This window comes from Eublepharis macularius, chromosome 2, assembly GCF_028583425.1.
Source record: "Eublepharis macularius isolate TG4126 chromosome 2, MPM_Emac_v1.0, whole genome shotgun sequence".
Taxonomy (NCBI): domain Eukaryota; kingdom Metazoa; phylum Chordata; class Lepidosauria; order Squamata; family Eublepharidae; genus Eublepharis; species Eublepharis macularius.
This window is the reverse complement of record NC_072791.1, coordinates 62849148-62871362: the sequence shown is the minus strand read 5'-3', so window position 1 is coordinate 62871362 and position 22215 is coordinate 62849148. Positions and strand designations below refer to the sequence as shown.

The window sequence follows — 22215 nt, the reverse complement described above, 5'->3', positions numbered from 1 at the left end:
GGGCAGGGGAAGAAGGAGATGCCTGAGGGAGAAGGGGTTGAAATGGCAGCACCTTGGGCTGTACTCTATCTCTTCTTCTTCTACCACCTCATTTTTGCTCCTTCTTTTCCCCAGTCTAGAATACCAGTACATGATTATATGGAGACAGGTTATTTTAATTTGAGTGTTAAATATGAAGATAGTTGCTGGCTTTCCATATGTACTGCACTGTTCACCTTTGTTCATACAGTTATGTGCCGAAGTACATAAATGAATGAAGATTGTTATTTGTGGTAACTGGCTTTTAGAACTCTCCCCCCCCCCACAACAGCTATTATCTCTCTCTCAATTGTGAATTACTGAACAGCTCTAATTTTTGTAACTATATCCACATGCATGCATGTTCTATTTTGGAAAATGACATGGGCTGCTATCTAATGGAGGAGGGGGCATTCAATCAAAGCTCTCTTTTAAGGTTTTTTTGATCTCATCAGCTTTCACTGCCAAAAAATAAGCTACTTCTGCAACTTCCTGCTTGATTACTTATGCTGCTGTATTTCTGGATATGTGACTATCTTAGACTTTCATTTTTATACTTTTAAAATTCATAAATAAAGACAAATCAGTTAAAATAAGCCATGGTGTTATGATCTGTACTTTCTTTAGGGTGGATTGTGCTTTAATCTTTCCCTTCACACCCTCTGGGTAGTTAGCTGCCACCAGGAATATTAAATTCCAATATATTTTATTTAAGTTTTCCCTTTGGTAACGTGTTTATGCGTCAGGCTCCTTCGTGGTTCTATGTGGCCCTGAGGATAGGAATGGGAGATAACAATGACTGCTACTCTGGGATATAACAAAACAAAATAAAAGTTTATTTTTTTAGAAGCGTATTGGTTACATAAAAGTAGTTCTTAGTTCTTCTAGTTGCTTCATCCAAACTCATTCACACAGATCTCTTGTAAGGCTTCACACACAGTTAGCCTCTTTCTCTAGGCTCTATATTTCTCTCACAGAGATCTCCTCAGACAGCACACAGCTAGCCTGTTTTCTTTTCACTCTCAATTCTTTCTCTCTCAGGTGCACACATAGTTTGCCTGCTTCAAATAGAATGAATATATAGTCTCACAGACACACTCAGTTCAGGCTTCCACTCAGGTTGCCTTTCCCTCACAAATACATGAACACACTCAGGCTGCACACAGCTCGCCTCTCTTGCCCTAACTGAATCTTTTTTTTTCTCTCCCTCAATAACTGAAAACTGCCTTGACTCCGCCCACTCTCTGTCATCAACCAATCATATCACTCATCTCTCTCTTTCACCCCCACTCTTCACCTATCTTACCAAACATTTAAAGACACATGCACCCATTTCTTGAAATCATTACACATGGTTATTGGTCAACTGAATGCTAACTTTTCAGCAGGCCTTCATTAGCTTCCATAATTCCTTCCAGTACATGGGTCTGTCTCCTAAGAAGTTTCAGTTTGTGTCTCAAAAATGAAGGATGGACTATCCCCATGCTACATCTCTGAGTACAGGGCAGTTACAGAGCTGAGAGAATGCACATACTTACAGGTAGTTGGCTAAGTTATGCTCTTGCAAAGTGTGCATTTCAAACCCATGGGGAGTTGTGTCAAAGTAGTCATTTCCAATTCCACAAATGAAACATTTTGTCTAGAAATAAAAATAACATTTAGTTAAATTTGCCAGGCACCATGGATTAATTTAAGTTCTTATAAGTAAATGGTCACAATACTGAAACAAATTAGAATCTCATATTCTTATTAGTACCTCCATATCTTCTTTGACTTGTTCTTGCTGATCTCTTAATTCACCAAAGGCATCAATAATGAGACCTATTATTTAAGTAAAAAGAAATAGCACTATAGAGCTGACTTTGAAAAACAACCATTCAGTAACACTTTTGTACCCCTTAGATATTATTAAAGTATTGTAACGTAGAAAAAATGTATTTCTTGAAGGTCAGTAAAGGAAACAAAGCCTGACTTAACATGGGTTGTGGTGGAGGAAAGTATTAGTTGTGAGCACAGCAATGCTGGAATACATAAAGCACTATAATGTGAGGTGGGTATGGATCCATACATGTGCAATATTTATGGACTTTGTATCTTAAAAGTGATCTATAATAGAAAGGAGAACTACGATGGGAGATGCATGTGAGGCAACAGAAAGGAGTGACAGTGGCAAAAAAGAATGTGATTGTGGAATATGGATGGATGGGAAAATATGTCTCACCTAACAGTATGTTCAACAGCAGGCTACCACCACTTCTTTGGACATGATGGTATATTGGACAGATGCAAAAGGAGAGCAAATACAAGACACTTCCATTGCTTGTTCACTCCACAGTACCATCATATCTAAAGTTGCCCTTATCAGGATATATCACCTAGATGTTGCAGCAATTTCTACCCTCAGTGGCCAGCATTGAGGGTGCTGCTGAGCACTACATTATGAAGCATATTATGTTGTAACATTGAACAGCTGTTTGAAACCATGTAGTTATACCACTGTTAATAAATTTTAGGGAGGCAGAAACAGAAAACAAGCAATACTTTTAAAATAACAATTTTACTTAGAAGTGTACTAATATGAAACATATGGCTGGATTAAAATATTTTCTGAGTCTTCCACTGTCTGCAACGCCATTGTAGGATTACTATGTTGGCCAATAAGGACAGGAATGTCCTGTTATTTGTTTGTTAGTTTAATCTCTAAAGATGATCTTGACACTTTTTTCTCTAATGCAGTAGTCCAGCCTTTTCAGATCTGGCACCTGCCTTTAACTGCAAGGCATCATCATCATCAACACTATGCACAGGACAGGAAGAAGAGTTAGAATTATGAACCCACTGAAGTTGGGGCAGGACTATGGACAGCAGTCCCAGAAAGGGACAGGAAATTCAAGGTAAAAACTGGGATTTTTAGCACAGAGAGAAGCCAGCACAGACAGCTTCAAAGCTCCTTCCACTGAAACACTCACTCTTTCACCTTCTGCCTCTCCTCACACAGCATAGCCTGGCCCAGCCATCCCCCATCCTGTTTTCCTAGTGTCTGCTTTTGGAGTGGAGCTATCCCTTATCAGCAAAATATCAGCTGTTTCAGTGGGAAGGGCTTCACTTGTAAACTTGTGAAAGAAATGCTGGAGGTAGGCCTGGTGGGGCGGGTGGTAGACTAAGATATGACAGAGAGAAAAGGCATGAGAGCACCTTTATTGGGGAGGGGGGGTTCACACTGCAAGCATGTGCATGAAGCATGGATTGGCTAACTGGTGCGGGTTGATAGCCAAACTAAGCTGCAGGAAGAAAAAGACGGCCCAGTAAGGATTTTAAAGAGATGGAGTATGATTTTGTGAAGCTGCTGATGCTTAAAGGGATCCCACTGCTGAGGGACCATGCCATCCTGCTGGCCTTTCTGCATGTGATGGAAAAGAGGCAGGAGACACGGTGCCTTTGTTCTCTGCAAGTGTATTGGCAGGAGACTCTTCAAAAAAGCATCAAAAATGGAGGCTACGAAGGGCTCATGACCTAGCTGGTGAAGATTCAACCCACCTAAGGCTCCCAAGCCATAGGCTGAAGACCAGTGCTCTAATCTTACTCCTTGACAGTACTTGGCTTTATGCCACTGATTATAAGCATGATAGTTAGGAAACAGGAATAAAATCCATATTACTTAACTGTTAAGTCAACATACCTTGAATGATGGCCAGCAAGATGACAATGACAAAGAAGAAAAATGTGATGTCAAAAACGATGCGATACATTTCATAAGGATCTCCAGCAGGGTCTTCAATTTCATCTCCAATACCACCCCCTGCTCTTACACCCACATACATGTGGAACAAGTAACACTAGGAAGAAATTAAAACAAATAATTCAACTACTTTAAATCTAGAGCATAAAAAGTACCACATCTTACAATGCATTCTACAGAATGTTGCATAAACACTAAAGGCACAGGCCACACACCTGGTATTAAGAAAACTAACAGAAATGAAGCTAGCCTCGGATGTTCAGGATTTTGCCTCTGTATTACAGCAGCCACACACAAGTCTTAAGTTACAAGGGTGCTGTCACTAAATTTAAAGAAAGGGTTTTCCAGATTATTTGGCTTTCAGCCTGATCAGGGAAAGAATCTGTCAGGATTTCAAAGAAAAATAGTATCAGGTACATACACTATGCAGTCCCAATGCCCATAATCCCACCCATCCCCAATCCCATGCCTCAGAAGTACATTTGCTGGGGGAGTGATCAGGGAGCTGAAAAGGTCAGAGGGAACTGGCAGAAATACCTCCCTTATATGAGTTACTGTTCTGCTTGTGAAAGACAGAGATAATACACACCAATTCCTATTGCAGTCCTCTGTACTTTATCTGAAGCTGTTCTACCAAAGGGATCTCCCAAACCTCAAAAGTAGCTATTTGACAGGCACAGGAGGGGCAAAAGGGGATGAATAATGATCCCTTCAACAACCTTTATTCCATCTACAGTGGTTTACATCCAAGACAATATGTATATGGTTTTAAACTTTCATCTATACAACAATGGTATTTTACAGCTGCTAGATAATTGAGAACATGGTGATAGTACTGGTTGAACTTTTTTAGTGCTGTCCTGTAACTTACAGTCATCATGTCATCACACTTCATGTCTGGTTCATCCTCATCTTCACTTTTGTTATAGAATTTACGGAAGAAGTTGAATGCCACTACTGTGTAAAGGTATACTACTACAGCCAGAAGTCCAACAGTCAACACGAGCTATGCATGGCCAAAAGAAAGCATTACGTAGAAGGAAAAGGCAATTAATGATTGAAATCTCTCTCAAGAAGTATTAACTACCTAGATTCTCTATACAATAAATCTGAAATATCATGATTTCCTAACTTAGTGACACTATCTTAATATATATTGAATGGTATACCATTTATAATATTCCAAACAGGGTTTACAAAACACGGTTCTCCCTGCTGCTTAGAACAAACTGTACATGAGAGCCCGTCTGCAGACTTTAAATTGCTCCAGGAGCTAGTTTTTATCAATTGATAAGTTGTTCATGTGGAGCAGCTCACCACAAGGGGCAAATTTCTCTGAATGGTTCTTAGGTTTTCCTCCGAAATGCCCTTTTCAACATTGCCAATTCTAACATGAGAGTGAAAAAATGCACACCAATATAAGGAACTCTAAACTGTAAAACATTGTTATTTTATAGACTTACTAAATTGGCTTGATGCCATCTTTTAACAAATAGAAAATGTCACTGCAGTATGATCTCATGAGCAAAATGACTAAAGCAGTGCAAAATATGCTCTGTTCAATACACTGAAATAAGCTCAGCTCAACTGCTTGGTAATCCAACAGCAGGGCAGCTGCTATTGCAGTTATCAGATTTGATACTAGATTTTAAAAGGCCACAGACGGGCAAATAATACAAAATAAATAGGCTTAAGTATACTTAAATCTACATTGGACAAATAATCAGTTTATAATTGTTAAATGTTTCATGTAAACAAACAAAATTGTATCTCATGTTGATCAGAAGCTGACAGTGTACATGGATACAACAGCAGACAATTTTGTCATACGTTGTAGACAAATCATATATACTTCTAACAGTATAACTTTTATTTCTTTATTTACATTATTTATAGTCCACCTTTCTCACTGAGACTCAAAGCGGATTACACAGTGTGAGTCAATATAATCAATGGCTGAGACAGTCAATAAATAGTGCAATACCACTAAATATGCACATCAGTGTTTGGAAAGATATGGCTTCAGTCTGTGCTCAGGCTCCTTTTCAATTCAGTGGCTCTTAGACCAATAGAGGGCTTTGATGCCTTTCCAGACAAAATCTGGTCAAAGTTATCATGTGAACTTACTGCTCAAGATGCACTAGGAATTCTCTCATTATCTTCCAGTACTTCAAGCACATTAGTTGGTTGTTGCAAAATGCTATTCTTTCCACAAACAATGGAACTTGGATGAATATTGGAAATATGGTTGTGCAAGTACCTGCCTCACCATGAATGCCGAGTTAAATGCCCCCTTGCTGCCACCCCTCCCTCATGGGTCTTATTATGCAACAAGCACTACAAATAGGGGACTAATGCAGTAGCAAAGATTCCCCCCCTCAGTGGTGAGCCAGTCTCTCCCTTGAACTTTCTGCTACTCTTACTTAGAGGAGAAACTGGCAAAGGTTATAGATGCGTCTGACGAAGAGAGCTGTGTTCGCGAAAGCTTATGCTACAATAAAGTTGGTTAATCTTAAAGGTGCTACTGAACTCTTTACTATTTGGCAAAGGTTAGCATTTTCTATGCTTTTGCCTGAGACTGGTCAGTTTCAACACCTCTGCAAGTCCACTAATGGAAGCCTCTAAGAAGAGAGGGGAGCAACAGCAGAATTATCTATTCTAGCAGCATGGTTTCGCTGGGGGGGGGGGGCACAAACTTTTGCTCAAAAATAAACGTTGTAGTTCCTGTGTGTGCTGAGATGAGCTGAATAAAACAGCATTGCTAGTCATTACACATAATGGCTCGTTTTATTTTTATGGAAATCTATGGGCCTTGGATGAAATAAGTTTGATTGATATGAGAAAGAATTGATAAAATACTGTTATTTTGACAAACTAACTAGAATGGGAGGGCAGCCAGAACCACATGAGTTGGCAATGCCAGCTCTGCCAGGAAGGAACAAAAGGAAAATACCATTTCCCTTGCAACTGCTGACATTGACCCTGAGTTCTTTGCACAGACTTTGAGAGAGAGAAAAAATACAATACTGATGTGATTGTAGGGCAGGAGCAGCATCAAACTTCAATTTTTTAGACAGTATAAAAACGGTTTCTCTTTTAGTAACAACAATACGGTGCACTTGTGCTTCAGGGAAATGGAAAGGCCAGGAATGGTATGGAAGAGGATGTATTCTGTTCTGATGCAGGAAATTCTATAGGAATTTAACAATGGATGGCAGGTATCTGGTTTTAAATGCAGAAAGCAGGCTTGATAATGGAGCAGAGATATTACAGTAAAAGACAATTTTCAACAGCCAGGTAAAAATGTGGACATTTTAATATATTTTTTTTTCAAACTGGAAAACTAATTTTTTTAAATATGATCATCAACAATAAAAATGAGTAGTTTACACACTGAAGAAAGAAAACTACTAGCTCTCCTTGGAACAACTTATGAATTTACTAACAATCTTTTAAATCATTTTGTGTATGAGATACATATATTCACATAAGTAATGTAAAGAAGAGTTACACACACAAAAATCCATGATAACATGCCAGTGTTCCTTTCAATGAATCCTGTGTATATTTACTCAAAAGTACCCACTATCTTCCAAGAAATTTGTATAGGACTCCAGCTCCAAACATGCAACCTGTAGCCTTGTGTGATAAAAGTGTACTACTATTGCATTCTTGGGTAAAAAACAATGATCTCCATTCCAAAATTTTGTTCGAGGGAATCTTTGTTTTTTAAATGAAGGAGCTTTTGTTTCCATCAGCTGTAATCTGAAGTGGTACAGTCCAGTGACTGGTACATTCCATAAGGTTGTTGATAAGCTATGTCCTCCGACCCACCAAGGAGGCAGGGCCGCGGGGTGTAGGCGAGTGGCAGAGGCTCCTGCAATGGAGGCTTGTCCAAGGCAACTCCCTCTGGCCCGTCATGACTACACAGGAGCCAATTACATAGAAAGTCCCACCTGAGCAATCAGGCCCAACTGGCCTGGTGAGGGAGGATGCCTGGGTGGGCAGGCCTGGGTGGCCTAGTTCTTTCTCAGGTCTGCCCAATGCGCTCAAGAGGCAGAGCCACCCAGGCCCCCACGTGATTTGCCGTGGCTTTCTTCTGTATTTCGTGGTGTGCCAACTGCTCGTCATAACTTTGGGGGTGGTTTGGCGTTGGGTACAGATCCATTTGGGGGGAAACACGGCCTGTGTGCTTTGTTTCTCCATAGCAGGAGATAGCCTTATGGGATCTTGGGAACAATTCAAGGTAGTGACAAGCCCAGCTCAGGGAGTGTCTGGGCATGCTCACTCCCAGGTGACAGGGAAATCATGCAGAGGCATATGCCCAGGTAGATTTCCACTTACTGTCATCCTATGGTGCCCCCTCAGCTGACAGGCCGAGGCAGTGAGGGGATCATCGGCTGGCAGGCGGATCAGCCAATCTGGGATCCATGCCTTATGTCGCATCAAGGCTATGGTAAGCTGTAAGCAATAGTTGTGGCCTTTCATCTCCAATCATGGTCTCTGTGTTTTCTGTTCTCCACTCTTGCCCTCACCCCTTAAGCTGGTACCACTATATACAGCATCTTTAAAACTTGGCCTTTTATACTCTTACATAATCAGCACAGCATTTCTTTGGCATTTCAGGTTATTGACATTAGTACTATTTCTTTCAGTAGCTGATTTACAGTGCTATCCTTATAACACTTTCCTGGGAGTAAGCCCCACTGAATAGACTGGAGTAAGGTTCTGAGTAGAGCTAACTACTAATCTTGCACTGATATAGTGCCATCCTAAGCAAAGTTACATCCTTCTAAATCCGCTGAAGTCAGTGGGTTTAAAAGGGATTAATTCTGCTTATGATGGCATGGTTAGTTTGGCAGACATGCTTTATGTCACTGGAAACTCACCTGTTTGCCATTGTGAGTTACAGAAGACAGAATGGTACGCAGTGTCTTAAACCCCATAGCAATATCGAGCAAGTGAGCAGCAAAGAAGAAGTTGTTGTAGTGTCCAAGGATCGACATGGTTGTATACCAAGCTAAGTATAAGAAGGACTGAAGAAAATGTTACATATCAGAGAGAAAGAAAGAGAGAGAGAGATTGCCAACTGCTACAGCCCTACTATTAATATATATGGGGCATTCCAGGTCAAATGAACAAATGGGAGGTGCATCACAGTCAAGGGTTTTGTTGCCATTATATATAATGAAATTTGTTCAAGGTCACATTTCCTGTAAAACTTATGCTCACTCTGGTTATCATAGCATAAGTGGTGTTCTACCTACAGTAGTCAGTAAGGCATCCTTTTGAAGCTCAAAATCTCTTTCAAAAATGAAGAGTGCAAACATCCTCTTGTTCACTGATATGCCTTCAAAAACAAATTTTCCAAATTACTAAGCATTTTTATCCCAACAAGATGGACATTCATGCAGATTTACTTTTATCAATGTAATATAAGAAAATGATTAGCATAGTGAATGAAATGTAAATTATTTCATTTGTGTACACAGCCCCTATGGTGCACTATGCAAAATAAGCAGGTGGGCTGCATAGAAGAATTAATGGGTATCAGACTAGAAAAAATTATCCACTGGTCCCCCTGCTTTGATAGTTGTCATGTTATTGGGATAGATAGCCAGGTGTGATATCTGTATCCTGATTTTCCCACTCCATCTCTGGCCATCTGGGATTTTACATCCTTTGGTAATCTATAATGGAGTTTGCGGGTCACTGAAAACTTACACAGGACCTGGCTTGTTCTTTGCCTAAAATGTAGAGCATACCTAATGGTGTCATATATTAAAAGTTTAGTTTTTTTAAAAAATATAATGGATTGGATTTTCAATATGATTTTTCTTGGAGTTGCTAAACAAAACTACCAAACAAGTTAATTTTGAACATTACAGACTTTAACACGTGTTCTGATTTTAAGGAGGGGTGTGAATGGAGGGGATTTTTGTTGTTGCATTTTTCAGAAATTTGGCAGCACAAAACATCATATGTACATGAATATATTACAATGAAACATGCTGGGTGATCACAAAAACCATTACTGGATCAGATTCCACATAGGAGATAGTAGTTACAGAGATCCCTGAACATTTTGAGAGAATACCTGCATCTTACACACTAGTAAATAAACATTATAAATTCACTGGAAGCAGGGCCTATTTCTGGCTATGAAATTCAGTAAAGAAGTATGCAAACAGAGAACACTATCTTTGTGCTTATCTGAGTGCATGCACTCATGTAGTATTATTCCCATACTACAGCTTTCCTAAAGTCATCACCCATTTACTGTACGGAACTGACATCTGGGGATGGAAAAAACCAATACTTAGCAATTTGGAAATAATCCAAAAACTTTTCATGAGACATGTTTTAGCTCTGCCAAAAGGGACACCAGCAGCCTTGTTACGGGCAGAATTTGGTCTCCCTTTGGGTCAGTTCACATGCCCATTTGGCGATTCTTAAATTGTGGAAAATAGCAACTAACAAATCCTGGTTCCTTCAGTAATTTGAGTTACCAGTTGTTGCAAAGTAAGAACAAAACACAGCGAGACTTCCTTCATGAGACTGCATCTCGATATACCATCCCAGACGAATTACTTCAACCTCTGGGAAGCAATGTCGACTTAGAGGAATGGATTTATAAAGAAAATGCCCTAACTGACAAATTTTCAATCAGCAAATCAAAATTTACTCCATGGTACAAACCATTAAAAAAGATCACATTCGTGTGCATTATTTGACTGAAATTACAACTTATCAGCTCAGGGTAGCATTCACATCATTACTTCTCCAGTCCATACCAAACAAGATGCTACTCAGACAATTTTTTTTGTGAAAAAAACCCATCAATCAGTGTATATATGTATCTGTGGAACATCAATTGAGAATTTACCACACTATGTTTTAAATTGTCCCTTATACCAGAACTTGCCAAGGGGAAAAATTCTAACCAGTATTTTATCTGGTCTTCATCTTCTGCCTGGCTTTGATAAATTAAATTTTATACTCTCAGATACAGATCTTTTTATTTCTAATAGGATGGCACTTTATGCCCTGGATGCCAGGAAAATAAGAACAAATGTGACAACTAGGAAAAGTAAACAACTGGTACAGATTGTTGCCTTTTAGTCTGTTAGAAACAGTCTGATTTTAACGCTGTTTTACTTAAAATATTTATATTTTATATTTTTATATAATATTTTATATATATATAAGGTAAAATGCATTTTACTACCATTGTGTCTGTATGTATGATTTATTATGAAAGGTTTTGGACTGTGAAGGCCTGTGGCCATATATAATAAATTCTTCTATGTCTGCTACAGCTTTCCTCCACATGCAAGATCACAAGTAGATTTTAAAACTTTGGGGAGATTTTAAGCACCACTTGTGCTGTGCTTCATAAGAGTTGATCTGCTGCATATGCAAGTCTTCCTCAAAAATAATCTCTTGATTGGGCCTTTTATACCTGTTATATTGGGCCTTTTATACCTGCAATCTAGTTTCAGGTTCATTTGTTCCTCATCCAATCCTCAAAGGGTTTTCAGACTTTTAATGTGGGGGGGGGGGGTGCTGCTTGCACCAAAGACCTGAGGCAGGACCTAGGGAAAGGTCTACCTCATTCAGGAATGTATGTATATTGGCTCGAGTTCTCCCTAAAAATTATACTTGTGATAAAAGAGGATGTGTGAGCATGAGGCTCATTCCCTATTCATACCAGACCCTGTGTTCCCCAGCCAAGATAATAAGAATGCTGAGTGATTTTTGTAGGAAAATTGTGCATACTTACATTATCAGTGAAAACTACACCGAGCTTCCAGATATGGTACTTGGCATCAATAGAACCTAACCTAATAAAAATAACATAAGTATTTATTATTTAATTAAAATGTAAGCTCATTTTATCACATTTTGTACTGACTATTTTTTCCCCAACACCAACGATATTTTTAAAACTTTTGTGGAGGTGTATTGACTATATTTTGAAGAAATGGAGAGAGTACATTTTACAGCTCTTAGGATGAACTTCAATAAATGTTAGCATTGGATGCTTGAGCAGTATTGTGTATGGTGTGTACTGCTTTATGCCTTTTCCCAAACTGATGGCTTGTGCCAAATAATCATAAAGGATCATTATGCACTGGAGTCCTATACTGTTTTTTTTTTCAAGAAATGTTATGGCTCAACATTATAAGCTACTTTAAGTCTTATTTTAAAAAAATATGGTCCAATATTATAAACTGAAATATTTTTAGAGCAGGGAACAATACTATTTGACAATTCAACATCATGAAATAACGCTGCTGTGGTGAACCACCCTGGAACATTGCAATGTAACTCAGTATTGCTAGCAGGCAAATAGTCTCTGGACTGGATGAGAACCAGTGGCAGTGCACAACATTTGCCTGAGGAGGCATGATAGGCATGGGACTAGGAATGACTCACCTGTGCAACATCCTAAAGGCATTTTGACCATCAGAGAGCCAATTCTACACACATACTGTCTGTCAGCAACATATTTTTCATAATGGAGATGCTACTGACATCCAGGTGGATTTTTATACACACACTTTAATGAACTTTCATTGTTTATTTCACAACCTCAGCCTTCATTCCAGTATTAATTAACATTATTAATACTTTTGGTGGGTCATCTGTCTGTTTAATTAATTAGATAAAATCTGAACTGATACCATTGGGAGACAATATATAACAGTGTGTATTTGCTAGTGGACATTTTTCAGTGGTGCCCAGATGTCATCACTTATCTTGGAATACCAATTCCTAGAAATATTAAGTATATGAATATACTGAATTTTTAAAAGCTGACTGCAGATGTCTTTGGATTTGGACAGAAAGGCAATTTGAAACCTGTCACTATGGAATAAAGTAAATATATTAAAAATAAATATTGTATCTAGAATTATATGTTTTGCATGAAGTTCTTTTTCATATACCTTGCAGATATATTCATGAAATTAATACTCTATTTCAGAAATGCATCCAGGTGGACTTGCCATACTTGCAAATTGTGTCAGTACAGACTATTATTTATTTTTTTCCTGGGGGTAGCCATCAGTACACAGTATTGGCACCTCTTTCAGCTAGTAGACTTGGGCCCCCAAGATGATGAGTCATGAGTACTTCATGAGTACTTACAACTTTTTAAAAAGAAAAATCACTGATTCTGCCCTTCATGGAGCTAAGGGCACCATACAAGTTCCCTGCTTCACCATCCATTTTATTACCACAACAGTCTTGTGAGATAGGCTAGACGAGAGAGAACGGTTGGCCCAAGATCTCCCAGGGAGCCTCATGGAAGAAAAGAAGTCACCCCAGGTTCAACACTCTAACCAGTACATCACACCGGTTCTCAAATGTGCTGCACTATTGTAATAGCATGGATAAATGGGAGCTGGGTATGCTTTCTTCTATTGTTGTAAAAGCAACAGTGCCATGAGGATTTCCTATAATGACAGAAATATCTAGGCACCTTGAACAGCTGCTGTTTTGATGATTTTGAATTTTTTTTTCAAATGATTGTTTTGGGAATTGTCTAACTGTGTATCACTTTAGAGATGGAAAAGCAACGTATCAATTATGGTTACACATTAAAGGCCAACCCATACCATGAAAGAAGAGATGCCTCCTCTAGTTCCGTATGTTCCACTGGACTAAAGTCAAGAGCATTTTTGTCCAGACCTAAGAGTTCTGCAATGCGTTCTGCTCCATATAAATCACCGTACTTGTTTATCACCTACAATAGGTCAGATACAAGATACCATTACTTTAATTTAACCAGTATTTGTCAGAGTTCTTAAAATCTTAACATTCCAGAGTTGATACTTCAATAACAATGACAGCTCAGACAAGGGGGAAAAAAGGCATTCAAAAGTTGAAGAAACATAAAAAGCCATTATCTGAAAGTGTGTCTATAATTTGAAGTAATTTAAGTTGGCATTTTTTTTCTTTTACAAGGATGTGCATTTCAGAAAAGACAAAGGCTGCAAATAAGAACTATGTATGATAGACAGCTAAAAAAAACCCCCTGTAACTGCTCAGCAATAACACCCAAGCGTTTTGTTTTCCCCTCAATGTAGATCACAGACAGCAGTTTCCAATATAACTTGTTACAATGCAGTTTAACAAGCAGCACCCAGCCAAGGACTTACTCAAGGCTGCCTTTCTGGTCTGCGGCGGGGGGTGGGGGGATACACTGTGGTGCCATCTTCTCAGGGGAGTCCTGATGCCAAAGCAGGAATTCAGCTCAGCTCCTGGCTGGCAAAGCTTGAGGGCTAAGTCTTCCCTCTGATCAGCACACTGGGGTTAAATAGCAAAGCCGGCTGAGTACCTGGCACTATGTTTCTCAACTTGCTTCGACAGCCAATGCAGGACATTTCCTGCTTGGCTGCAAAGACAGGGTTAACATACCTGTAACTTATGTTCATCGAGTTCTTCTGTGCCGACACACATGGGTACTGTGCACGCGCAGGCCAGCCGCCGGAAGATTCTTCAACGCTTACCCAGCTCCGAAGGGGCCGTTTGCCGCGCGCCTCAGCGACCGTTTCCCGCCCAAACGGTCACATGCTCCTCCAGCGGCCAACGGCCCCTTCCCTCAGTTCTCCCTTGCCGCCGCTCATTCAAGACACATAGCCCTAACTCCAACTAGGCAACTCATGCTACAGCCTATATATGTATAACAAATCAGCATTGGAGTTCACAGCGGGGCAGGAGGGAGGGTTGTGTATCGGCACAGAAGAACTCGATGAACATAAGTTACAGGTATGTTAACCCTGTCTTCATCTTCGTTCTTCTGTGCCTCCACACATGGGAGAGTACCAAGCTTCGCACAATAAGGAAGGTGGGGTGAAATCCAACTCAATTTTATTATGTACAATAGGAACAACATATATACATACGCACACATGGATAAACATACTAACCCCACAATATTCAATAAAGTACACATCTACAACTATATACAGTGCCTTCGTCTCCCCCATCAGAGCAGATTAAATCAACAAACTCCTAGGGGAACAAGGAGTGGAGGACGGCCCTAGCTACAGCCACATCCTCATTAGCATTTACATCAACAGCGTAATGTCTTACAAAAGTATCAGCGGACGACCATGTTGCAGCCCGACAAATAGTAGCTAAAGGTACACCCCTGAGCAGAGCTGAAGACGCTGCCTGGGACCGTGTGGAGTGGGCCCTGATACCCAAAGGACAGTCCACCTTGGCTGAAGCGTAGGCCCTTACAATGGCTGTCACAATCCAACGGGACACCGTCTGTGCTGACGCCCTGTGGCCCTTGTCTTTCGCCCCAAAACATACAAAAAGGTGGGGGCTGTTCCTGAACACCTTCGTCCTTTCCAAATAAAAGGCCAATGCCCTCCGCAGATCCAAAGTGTGGAGGGCTTTTTCCCCTTTAGTAGAAGCCTCAGGGAAAAACACAGGTAGAGAAATCTCCTGTGAAAGGTGGAAGGTTGACACCACCTTAATGCGGAGATGGCCGCAAGGTGCACCTTCAGAGACGCCACACTAAGGCCCCGGTCCTTCAGCTCACAAGACCATCCCCAAGGGGCTGCACCGAGGCGCCACCTTCCTAGAGGCGGCCCAAGCCTCAAACCTACTCCACTTCGCCTTGTAGGTACGCTGTGTGGAGGGCTTCCTAGCGTTTAACAGGACCCTCTCGACCGGCTCAGAGAACCCTAGGGACGGGGTCGAATCCGCCAAGCGGTCAGATGTAGTTTCCTGGGCTCGTGGTGGAAGAGCCTCCCGTGCAGGAGGAGATCCTGCCGGGGCGGAAGGGCCACGTAAGTATGGGTGGACATCTCCAGCAGCTTCGGGAACCAGAGCTGCCGTGGCCAGAACGGAGCCACTAAGATGCAGTCCGTGTTGTCCCTCTCCACCTTGCATAATACCCTGGGTATTAGAGGGAAAGGTGGAAACATGTAATGTAGTCCCTGGGCCCAAGTAAATTGGAAGGCATCCCCAATAGAGAGGGGATCGCTCCCTGCCCGAGAACAAAAAACCTTGGCCTTGGTGTTCGCCGATGTCGCAAACACGTCTATGCTCGGGCGACCCCACTTCCGAAAGATCGGCCCAACGTACTCTGCGTTGAGCCCCCACTCGTGATCCAGCATGTGCACCCTGCTGAGGGTGTCCGCCTGCACATTGTCTGACCCAGCCACATGAATGGCGCGAAGCGTCACCCCATTCCTGATCGCCCATTCCCAAATGAGCGTGGCCTCCCTGCAGAGGATCATGGACACCGTGCCGCCTTGCTGGTTCAGGTAATACATGGCGGTAGTGTTGTCCGTCTGCACCAGCACCTGATGGTTCTGCAAGAGCGCTGTGAATGACACAAGTGCAAAACGAACAGCCCTCAGTTCAAGCACATTAATATGGAGACCCCTCTCTCTTTCTGACCACACATCCTGCACACAAAGCTCCCCACAGAAGGCCCCCCACCCTTGCAGGGAGGCATCCGTGGTCACCGAGAACTCGGGATGATGGTAACCAAAGGGGGTCCCTTTAAACAAATTAACATCCGACAACCACCAGTCAAGGGAGGAGATAATGGCCCTAGGGACAGAGAATTTTGTCGTCGGAGGATGCTGTAAGGCATTATACCTCCTCACAAACCAATTTTGGAGCGGGCGCATCCATAGCCTCGCAAAGGGGACCACCGAGGTGGCAGCAGCCATATGACCCAGGAAGCATTGAACCATGCGCACAGGCTGAAAACGATTCCTTTTAAACAAGGACACCAGGCCCTTCAGGGAACATGCCCTTCCCGGGGGCAACAGAGCTTTGGCCTCCACTGAGTCCAACACCGCCCCAATATAAGGCCTAGATTTTTCAAGGTTCACCAGGAGGCCCAGCCGTTTGCAAGTGTCCAGAACCAATTCCACATCTTGCAGCAGCTTAGCCTCCGAGCCTGCTGTTATAAGCCAATCACGAGATAGGGGTAGATGGTACAGCCCTGCTCTCCAAGAAAGGAAACCACAGGAGCCACGCACTTTGTAAACACACGCGGAGCTGTGGAAAGGCCGAAGGGGAGAACCTTGTAACGGAATACTCGCTGCTTATAAATGAAACACAGAAATCTCCTGTGCTCCTCTAAGATCCCCACGTGGAAATAAGCGTCCCTTAAATCCAGGACAGCGAACCAATCCCCCCTCTTCAAAAGGGCAATTACAGCAGGCAATGTGACCATCCTAAACTTGGTCACCCTTAAAAAGGCGTTTAGCCCCCTCAAATCCAAGATGGGACGTAGGCCCCCGTCCTTTTTGGGGACCAGGAAGAAGCGGGAAAAGAAACCCCTTTCGGATTCCCCATATGCCACCTCTTCCACAGCCCCTTTAGCCAAGAGGGACTTAATCTCATCCTCCAGCTCAACTAAAGTATTATTCACCGCACTAAGCGGTGAAGTACACATCGGCAGTTCAGTGAATTCCAGCCCGTACCCCTTATCAACAATTGTTAAGACCCATGAGTCAGATGTTATTGACTCCCATTCAGACAAGAAGGGTCTGAGTCTGTCCGAAAAGTTCAGAGCTGCCGCAGGGCCGGGCCTTCAGAACTGTCTTCCAGCCCCTTGCGGATCTTTTTGCTGGGGCGGAGGCTGAGACGAGCGGGGCTTGAACGGCCTACGCCTCCTGCCCTGGTGCTGCGCTGGGGTGTACTGGCGCTGCGAGGAAGGGTACTGTTGATAGTACGGACGGGGCTGATATCTGCTACGGTACTGGTAGGGATTATACCTCGAAGAGTACCGAGGCTTGAACGTGGACCTGTCCGCTGGGGTGACCCCCAGGGAGCGTGCCGTTTGCCGGTCCTCCTCCTTCTTTTTAAGTGCCTTGTCGGTGGTGGTAGAGAAGAGGGAGTCACCCTCGAAGGGCAGACGTTCAATCTTGGCCTTCACCTCCTGCGGGAGGGCAGTCGACCGCAACCACGAGTGCCTCCTCAGGAGCACCGCCGATGCCATGCCCCAAGCAGCCGTGTCCGCCGCATGACTCCCGACGTTCATCTGCTGCTTTGACAATCGTACTGCCTCCGTCTGCAGCAACAACACTACCGCCTTCTTTTCAGCAGGGAGGTCAGTGACATAGTTAGCCAGCTTCTCCCAGAGGTAGAGTTGATAGCCCGCCATAATCGTTTGATAGTTGGCTATCCTGAGGGCTAAAGCAGCAACCGAGTACTGATGCCTACCCAGTGCGTCCATCTTCCTTCCCTCCTTATCTGGTGGGACGGAGGAGGACCCCGACCTCTTGTGCTGAATCTCCTCGGCTATCAAGGATGACGGTGGAGGATGCTTGATGAGGGACTGCCACGTCCCTTGTTTAATTTTATACATCTGTTCGATGCGTTTGGACGTGGCAGGCAGGTCAGATGGTGACTTCCAGACCTTGTCGATGATCTCCTCCAAGCCCTCCAGCATAGGAAAACCCACTGTAGCCGGGTTCTCCCCATAGATTCTGCACAACAACTTGTCCTTTGTCTTCAGGACCACAGAAGACACATCAATCTCCAGGGCCTTGGACATGCAGGCCATTTGATCCACGTAAATCCGCAGGTCCTCGAAGGGTGAGCTGGTGGAAGGGCCCACATTGTCGTCCGGGGTTGGTTCGAAGAATGACTCGGAACGGTAGCCGGACCCTACGTCCTCGTCATCCTCATCCGAGGCCGGAGCTGACAGTTCCCCCTCTGGGAAGGGTGGCGGCAGCCACTCACGATGGCCAGACGACGACGGCCCCGGATCCGATGGTCTGAAACCACGTGGAGCCCTCTTCCACTGGCACCGATAGGCATCCGGCATACCTGAAGCCTGGTGGTGACGGGCAGCCGCGGACCGCTCGGATCCGACTCACTCGGATCCGACACTCCCCTCGGACCAATACCGTTGGCTACGGGCAGAACATGCAGGCGACGGTCCCCTAGTAGCCTCTCGGATTCGACGACGTGGAGCCGGGCTCGATTCTGGCGTAGGCGAACGCCGCCCGCTCGACAGGACCACATAGGCCCCTGGATCCGGCACCTCTTCCTCAAGGAGGGGATGGTCTGGGGAGTCCAGGAGAGGTGATGGTGTAAGTGGGGACAACAGGACCACCTCTTCCGCCAACCGGCGCCGAGGGGACTGAGAGCGATGCTTGGCCTTCTTCTTAGTCTTCTTCGGAACTGGCTTGGAAGAAGCCCTCGGAACCGACGCCCTCTTGCTCGACGCCTTCCGCGCAGCCTCCGGTCCCGGGACTGCAGCAGGCCCTTCGACCGACGCCGGGGCTGACCTTATTGGATCCGATCCGCTCGGTTCCAGCCTCGGAGGCGACCCCTCCGGTTCCGACCTCACCGACGCCGATTTTCGCGGCGATTTCGATGACCTCGCCACCGAGCTTGCCCTTGACGCCGACTTACTTGCCGGGCGGGAGGCAGGCACAGACTTGGAAGACGCCACAGAGCCCACTCTAGTTTGTTCCCCGGCATGGGTGGGGACTTGGCTAGCCTTCTTCGCGGCCCCCGGCTTCTCCGCCTCGGAGGGCCCCGGGGCGTCCAAGACCCGCTGCCACAGAGAAGCCTTGAGGCGGGCGGAACGCTCCTGCCTGGCCTTATGTGTAAACCCCTGGCAGATCCTGCAAGTGGGGACTACATGTTCCTCCCCAAGGCAGAGCAGGCAAAGGCTATGCCCATCCGCTTGGGCCATCTTAGCACGGCACTGGGCGCACTGCTTAAATAGGGCCGTAGAAGCCATTCTGAGGGGCAAGCCAAAACGCGACGTCAAACACAGTCCGGATCAAATACACTACCAAGATCAGTCCGTCCAAATCACGAAGCAGAAGAAAGGTCAAATCCAGAATCCAAGTCAAGCACGAAAAGGCAATCCAAAGACACAAACAAAGCACGGAGCTACAAGCGGAACGTTCTCCTCAAGCGGCGGCAAGAAGAGAACTGAGGGAAGGGGCCGTTGGCCGCTGGAGGAGCATGTGACCGTTTGGGCGGGAAACGGTCGCTGAGGCGCACGGCAAACGGCCCCTTCGGAGCTGGGTAAGCGTTGAAGAATCTTCCGGCGGCTGGCCTGCGCGTGCGCAGTACCCATGTGTGGAGGCACAGAAGAACGAAGATGAACAAGACCCTTTCAGTTGCGTTCATAGGGTGGAGGCCAGGATGAGGAGCCCACACACCAAGGAACGAAGCTGAGCTAAGCCAGTCCTCCATAGGTGAATTAGGCAAGCATATGGCAGGGCGCAAGGATACAGTCTGTGCTGCTTCAGTTTCATTTCACTACCTAGAGCAGTGCCAGCTGTTTTTTCCTCAGAGCTGCCAGGGAGCAGGGTGTGAAGCTTGCTTCTCTTAGGAGCTGCTGCAGGGTGTGGAACAGATAGGCATCTCCCCTTAATAGTAAAGGCCCTCCAGCTCCATTCCTCCTAATTGGGGGGGGTCCCTATGAGACCCAGCACCATGGACTCACAGGGAACGTCTAAAGCCATGGTCATGAATGAGCTGGTCTTCCTGGGGAAATGGGGCTTTGTCCCTAACACCAAGAGGTGTCATGTGGCACTGGTTCCCTAATGGCAAGAGTGATTCACTCCTGGGCACAGTCCTAGGGGCAATGATGATGTGGTATGGGGCTTCAAAGCCTGTCAGGTCTCAGAGCATAGACTGAATAATGGGAGCAGGGGGAATGCATTACACCAAGGTCAACTGCAGGGGCTCTCTGGTGCCCAGTTCAGGCCACCTTGGCCTTTTCTATCTACACTCATTGTCTGGATTCTCCCCTCTTCCTACAGTCAACTCCCCACCAGCTAGGTTTGATTCATTTCCATTACTGGGCTGGCCTGCTACCATGGACTTTCCACCAGTGAATAGACATGGGCACGAACGGAAAAAAAACCATGAACAGTTGTTCATTGCCATCCACGAACAATGAACAGTAACAAACATGACCCTGTTCACAAACATGTTCGTTGTTCGTGGCCCCTTAAAGATCCCTTTAAACTATCAGCTGCCAGCTGATAGTTTAAAGGGCCCTTTCTTGCCACGTGCAAGAGGCAGGGCCCTTTAAACACCCCACAAACTGACCTTCCCAATGTCCAATACCCACCAAATTTGCAGGGGACATAGTCCTCACTGTCCTCTGAAGACCCCCCCCCCAAGTTTCAGAGAGATTGCACCCCAAGAAAGGAATGATGCATGGGTCTCCCCCTTTGTTGTCATTTTCTCTTCACACTGGCAAAAATGAGACTCTCTGCTGGAAGTACTTTGAAGGGTTAAAGCCAGAAGGAAAGCCAGAAGGAGTTCAGACAGAGTTCAGTCCCTGCCGTTGATTGATTGAAAGGCCCCAGACTGTCTGGCTTGACGAACGGCTGACAAAGGCAACGAACGAGGCTTGCAACGACCGCTCTTCCATTACGTCCCCTGCATGGTGTTGCGCTCTGCAGACAAGCAACTTCTGGTGGTCCCCGACCCGAAGGACATCTGTCTGGCCTCAACCGGGTCCAGGGCATTTTCTGCCCTGGCCCCGGCCTGGTGAAACTCTCTCCCGCTGGAGATCTGGGCCCTGCGGGACCTGTTACAGTTTCACAGGGCCTGTAAAATGGAGATGTTCCACTGGGCCTTCGGCTGAGTGCCAGCAGGTGTCCTCCTTCTTCCATCTAAGTCCACCACTTCTTCTGGGGCTGCCCTCGGCCATCTGCTATTCATGTATATGAACTCCCAATATTTGTCTAAATAGCCTGCTCCTGGACTATTTTAATGATTTTTTAAAAAATATTGTTATTTTTATGTTTTTGTGACTTTAATGTATTTTTAATGTTGTTAGCCACCCTGAGCCCATTTGTGGGGAGGGCGGGGTATAAATCAAATCAAATAAATAAATAATAAATACTTGTTTGTTTGGAATGGAGCCTCATGAACGGCTTGTTCACAAACAGACGAACGGGCTGTTTGTGGGTTTTTTCCGTTCGTAATGCTGTTCATGCCCATGTCTACCAGTGAACAGGCAGGAAGGGTGTGCTGTGCCTGGCTCACGTGGCTCCTCCTTTTGTGCCCAGGATAATTCCAATTGCCACTTTGGGATCAGGAACAAATTTTCCTCTAGGCCAGATTAGCGCAGAGATCCTAGAGGTTTTTTTGCCTTCCTCTGGGCCCAAAGCAGGGATCACTGGGAGAGTAGCAGGAGGTAGCTGCAGGCTCCCTCCATATTGCAGGGGACAGGACTAGATGACCCTCGGAGATTCCTTCCAGCTGCACGTGTCTTGCTTATAGTTCTGCGGCCCACTTTCCTAAGGACGTCCAGCATCAGAATGCATGAGAAGTATGTAAAAGAAGGTTATTAAGTATGGCCATAAGCCTAGGCAGATTCCTTGCCACCTCCTCAGACCAGCACGGGTAGGGTGGGCAACTGTCAGCTTGGCTTTCCTCAATATAAGTTTTCTTAGCTGGGTCCAGGAGTTAACTTTTTACTTTTA

General features: G+C 44.6%; 1 protein-coding gene across 1 annotated transcript in view; it reads right to left on the bottom strand.

The window, feature by feature from the left end:
• The window catches only part of RYR3 (ryanodine receptor 3), a 479585-nt gene that overhangs the window by 3218 nt on the left and 454152 nt on the right, over window positions 1-22215 (bottom strand). Inside the window, exons 97-103 of the mRNA XM_054969918.1 lie at window positions 13381-13508; window positions 11541-11601; window positions 8647-8793; window positions 4629-4763; window positions 3698-3854; window positions 1775-1839; window positions 1557-1657 (exon numbers count right to left, since the gene is read on the bottom strand). Of these exons, the coding sequence (XP_054825893.1) occupies window positions 1557-1657; window positions 1775-1839; window positions 3698-3854; window positions 4629-4763; window positions 8647-8793; window positions 11541-11601; window positions 13381-13508 (794 nt within the window). The remainder of the gene's footprint in view (window positions 1-1556; window positions 1658-1774; window positions 1840-3697; window positions 3855-4628; window positions 4764-8646; window positions 8794-11540; window positions 11602-13380; window positions 13509-22215) is intronic.